This window comes from Cyprinodon variegatus, unplaced genomic scaffold (genome assembly GCF_000732505.1).
Source record: "Cyprinodon variegatus isolate N-32 unplaced genomic scaffold, C_variegatus-1.0 Scaffold295, whole genome shotgun sequence".
NCBI lineage: Eukaryota > Metazoa > Chordata > Actinopteri > Cyprinodontiformes > Cyprinodontidae > Cyprinodon > Cyprinodon variegatus.
The window spans coordinates 147,403-152,644 of NW_015150748.1; the positions used below are offsets into that span (position 1 = coordinate 147,403).

Below are 5,242 nucleotides of genomic sequence, written 5' to 3' on the forward strand. Positions count from 1 at the left end.
TATATATATATATATATATATATATATATATATATGTATTCAAATTGTACAAAAAGACAAAAACCTTCTTTTGCTTACATTATAAGATGATTTCAGACTAATTGTGTCATGTTTAGATTAGCTGATACCGAAATTAATTGCTAAATTACACAGCAATGAATGAACAAAATGAGATGGTTTGTTGACAATCATTTAAAATTTCTTAAAATTCAAACGTTCACACAAACTGAATAACACTAAACCTGCATCAGCAAGATATTATCATCATACTAACTGTGTGTGCAAAGTCATATCACAAAGGACTCTTTAAGAGAATGATTTTTTTTTTCTCTAGTCTAATAAACTTACATCTTTGTACTTTGGTAATAGTTTGACAGATGGTCAGGCTGGGGATATATTTCAATGCAAATTCTCAAACACACTGCTTCGGATGTGGTTTTATAGAAAAATTATAAAAATACATTAAAGAAATAAGACAAGTTAACATACAGGTCGTTCTGGGGTAGGATCTCCAGTTCCCTGAAGGGGCTACATTAATTTCTTCAAGAATGCAACCAAGTTAAAATATCTGTATGATCCTTGGGAAGGGGGTTGAGTTCTGCTACTTCAACCACAAAAAACTGCTAAAAACCTTATGGCAATTATGACTGAAGCATGTGTGAGTGTATGTCATTATCTAAACTAAAACAAATCCTGTATGGAGATGGAATAAAAGGCCACTTAGATGTATATACTGTAAGTTATTACTTCAAAAGCTACAGGAAAACTCAGTTTGCAGAAGCACTAAGAAACACTCACAAAGACTATATTTTTGTAAGACATATTCTGTAGTCTGAGAAAACCATCTAAACAGTAAAATAATGACTCCATCTTGTTGTGTGGGTGTTTTGCTGATGTGGAGTCTACACAAACTACATAGCTTCACAGAGAAAGAACATCATGTTGACATTTTAAAGCTTCATCTCTAGTCAGCAGCCAGGAAATAAAAGCTTACTAAGAAGTTTCCAAAATTGAAATTTATACTAATCACACTGTAAAACCATTTACAAAGTAACATGACACCATTCAACATAAGAGCTTAAACGGTCTGTGTAAGAATGATAGCCTACAAACCATATTCAGATGTACAAGTTCTGTTAGTAGGAAGGCCAGAAATCAAGCTATATACTGCAATGTAAGAGGTTTGTGGAAAGACGCTCAATAGCCTTTTCAAAGTTTATACTCTTGGAATAGAAATTCTACCAGACACTGAAGAAATATAGGAAAATATCTGAAATCACAGCTTGTTAAAAAAAACTGTTATTGTTGGCCCCTTGTATGGCTATTTTTATTCTTTAATTTGTCAAATATTTATAATTTTGGAACCATAACATCAAATTAAATCATATGATTTAATATCAGCCCTATGAAAAAGTTTATTTTATTGCGGGTAAACAGATGACTTCAGTACAACATTGATTTTCAAATGTATGTTTAAGTGCCTTAAAAAGCATTTAAAAGCAACATTTTGGTGTGGTTTTCACAACATTTGTGTTCTTGGAGCTTGAGCCCTTATCTTTGACATGGAAGGAGGCCTAAGGAGCCTCAATATGCTGCACAACCAGGCCTTTCTCTTCAATGATCTGGCAGAGAGTTCTGACTAGTTGTGTATTTCTAAGGATAAACAGAAGAAAGAATTTCAGCAGATTGTTTACTGATTTCCAATATAAATAATATAATTTTCCTCCCATGATATTAATCCTGTGTCAAAAACTCCCCCATTCCAGAGGATAAAACTCAAATGACTGGTCAAAACTCTCTGCCAGATCATTGTAGAGAAAGGGGACCAAGGGAGACCATATTCAAGTAATCAACTACTATAGCTTACAATTAGACATGTATTGAACTTTGACCATTTATCACACATTTACTTGTTTTTAAGCTTGTTTTAACATCTGAGAAGATTTCAAAGAAGGGAACAGAGCTTAGCAAACAAAGAGATTCTGTCAGCTTACTTATCAAGGCATGAGGGGCCACCATTGGCATTCGGGCAATATGATCTGAGATACACTCATATTCACACACGAATTAATACAGAGAGTATAGGGCAGACTGATTAAACTTGCATCCACGGCTAATTACACCATCAAATGTCAACCTAGCACAGCATCGGTGCTGAAAGCCAGTGTAATTCGTTCTGCACTAATTTCCCTGACAGAGAAATGAGGGGCCCCACAGATGCATTTACTGTCTGCCATAAAACTTGTCTCCATTACGCAGCTAACTGCAGAGGAGAAGCTCATGAACAATAAAGAAAAAGACATGAATGAAAAATAAAAATCTGTACAATCAAAAGGAATGAGGATAAAAACAGTCAGAAGGAAGAAAAAATACACAACACCTGGGTAGACATTAGATGTTTATATGTTTGAAATACCGTGTAATGCTATATCTCTAACACTTTTGAACATGAGGCTTGTTTTGCAGTGGGAAAACAAGGCAACTAGAATAGAAGGGTTCAACATCAAATAAGATAATAATAAAAAATGCACGTCTTGAATCTAATAAAGGACATTTAACTAGGGCAGCAACTAGTGATTATTTTGCTGATTTGTTGATTATTTGTTTGATTAATTAATTAATAATCAGATAAGAAAAGCTTTCTTTACAGAATTAAAACTTGAGGAGTTGTGGATAGACCATATTTACAGACAAATACAGTAAGCTGTTTTTTCATTTCAAATGTAAAATATTTACATTTTTTTTTACAACTTTGGTATAATTACTGCTCCAAGTGGATTGCTCTGTCACCTAAAGGCATGTTTCAGTCTCAATGCTCCAGTTAAAGATTAATCGATTACTGAATTAGTTGACGATTATTTTAATAAAAAATGTATCACATTTAACCTGATTAATCGTTTCAGCCCTACTGTACATCGAATCCAGATAAATTGCTGAGTATGTTTTTTTCTAACAATAGATAACAATCAGGATATTAAAATAAAACACACACAGCCTAGAACACTTCAATTAAATAAGGCAAGCATTGTGCAGGAATAACTTCCTGCTATAATTGTGCTGTGTCTGCACAGCTGTCTACTTCACTTTCATCCATTTCCTCAGTAAGTAACTCTTCATGTCACTCAGATTACATTCAAGAAGCTCCTTGTCAGCTTAATTACATTATGCCATTGCATCTTGTTAAAGTGTGTTGTGTGACAAGGGATAAGAAATGTCTCATCTGTGTAAACTGCAATCAAGTGTCAGTTTTTAGTTTGATTGATATGACTCTCAGACAAAGCACCTACATTACTAAGACACTTAATGAAGGACATGCAATAAGCATTTGAGAAAAAAATCTGAAATACTTAAAATTAAGGCACCTCTAAACGACATCTAGGTACAATCAAGGTGTAACTTTTAAATTTGTCTTACTGTACATGTTTTTGTTTAGGTATAATTTAAACATCCATCATCCTTTTCCTGCTTAATCCATGAGGGTCTCGGTGGGGCTGGTGCCTTTCTCTGGCACTCTATGTGTGAGAGGTGGGCTACACCCTGGACAGGTCGCCAGTCTGTCCCAGGGCAACACAGAAACACAAAACCAAGCGCACACACACCCAAACCTATGCCCAATTTAGAGAAGATAATGAACTCAATAGTTACAGTTATGAAATGTGGGAGGAAGCCAGAGTACCAATCAGACAGGAAAGGGAAAACATGCAAACTCCATTCAGAAAGCCCCCGATCCAGGAATCGAACCCAGAACCTTCTTGCTGCAAGGCATCAATCCCACAAACTGAGCCCGTTATGTATTTTTATTTTATTTTTTTGTATGTGTAGAAATTTTAATAAAGTGTGATAAATAATTGACATCAGAAATTGCTGAAAGTATCTTTTAAAAGCATGATTTCTTATACAAAAATACAGCAACATCAACTAACTCTTAATCGGTCACAATCAGATATTCCTTATTTATCAAAGGCAACTGTATCATTTAGCTGTTAAGCAACAAATCAAGGAAAACATTGTTCTCAGTTTGATATTTCCAAAATCTTTCCTTAGTTTAGGCAGATATTAAATAAAAAATGTCAGAAGTCAAATCTATTTTCTACTTTACGTATTAAACAAATCTGCATATAATGTACCAGTTTAACTTTAGCTTCTAATTGCCATCCCTAAAATATGAAATTTATATTTAGTAATCAATTTCAGGGAGGCACAACTTTTTGAAAATTCTAAAAACAAGACATGATAAGAACCAAAAAGATATCTCTATGTGCATAGACCTCCACCATTTCTGTGTTTTTTTCCCCCAAACTTAGCTTCCTCTGCAGTTTTAACTATAAAAACTTTCAAACATATTTTAGAAATATAAAGAGTGAAAATGACAGCATTTGTATTAAACAGAACTGGCAAATGATAAATATTTTAAACTTAATACTGATATATCTTTAATGTATAATATAAATATAATATTCTTCATATAAATCAACTTAATAAACAGCAGCACAATAACTAAAACTCAAAGTGTTGTTGTGATAATATATGAAAAGCCCAGAAAGGAAAAGAAGAACAAGATGAGATCTGAGTAACATGATGAAGAAAAGCAATAGAGAAAGCTGATTTTACTTCTATCTAATCTATTAAACAATTTTTTTATCCCTGTTCTTGAATACTTTAAATATGTCAAGCTACAATAGTAAAACAGTGACATTTACTGAAGAGATCAATTAAAGAATATATGTATTTATTATGCCATATATACTTTAAATTCTGCATGCAGCTCTGTAAAAAAGAAACAAAAACAAGAATGAAACCTGATAAATCTATTACTATATACCTCAAACTAATTCTCTAAAATACCATACTGTAAGCATCACCTTTTTTTTTTAGGAAGATAGAGGGTAAAGATTCATACATGACATTTCCCCCACCAACCTTTTCGTAGTATTTAATCTCATAGTCCAGGATGATGCCGTTGGGTCTGTCTGGTTCCCGCCAGGACAGAGAGACACTGTTTCGAGATGTCTTCTCCTTTCGGATCACAGTTACTGGAGAGGGAGCTGGACCAGAGACATGGGAAAAAAAACAGGGTGTAAGAGCGAGTAAGAAAGGTTTTATTAAAGAAAGGTTCAGGGGAAGTTCAGTCCCTGGTGCTGAATCCTGATAATTGTCTGTAGTTCCTGTTAGCTTAATTCGGTTTGCTGCCTTATGGGTCAGCATTATAATCCATGTGGATAAGCTAAAACAAGAAAGGAAA

At 33.8% G+C, this 5,242-nt stretch overlaps 1 protein-coding gene across 5 annotated transcripts in view; it reads right to left on the reverse strand.

Annotated features, from left to right (window-relative positions):
* epha3 (EPH receptor A3) overlaps positions 1-5,242 on the reverse strand; it is a 124,551-nt gene that overhangs the window by 37,828 nt on the left and 81,481 nt on the right. For all 5 annotated transcript variants that reach the window (XM_015383828.1, XM_015383827.1, XM_015383825.1 and 2 more), the window contains one exon: positions 4,921-5,045. In XM_015383828.1, coding sequence (XP_015239314.1) covers positions 4,921-5,045 — 125 coding nt within the window. The remainder of the gene's footprint in view (positions 1-4,920; positions 5,046-5,242) is intronic.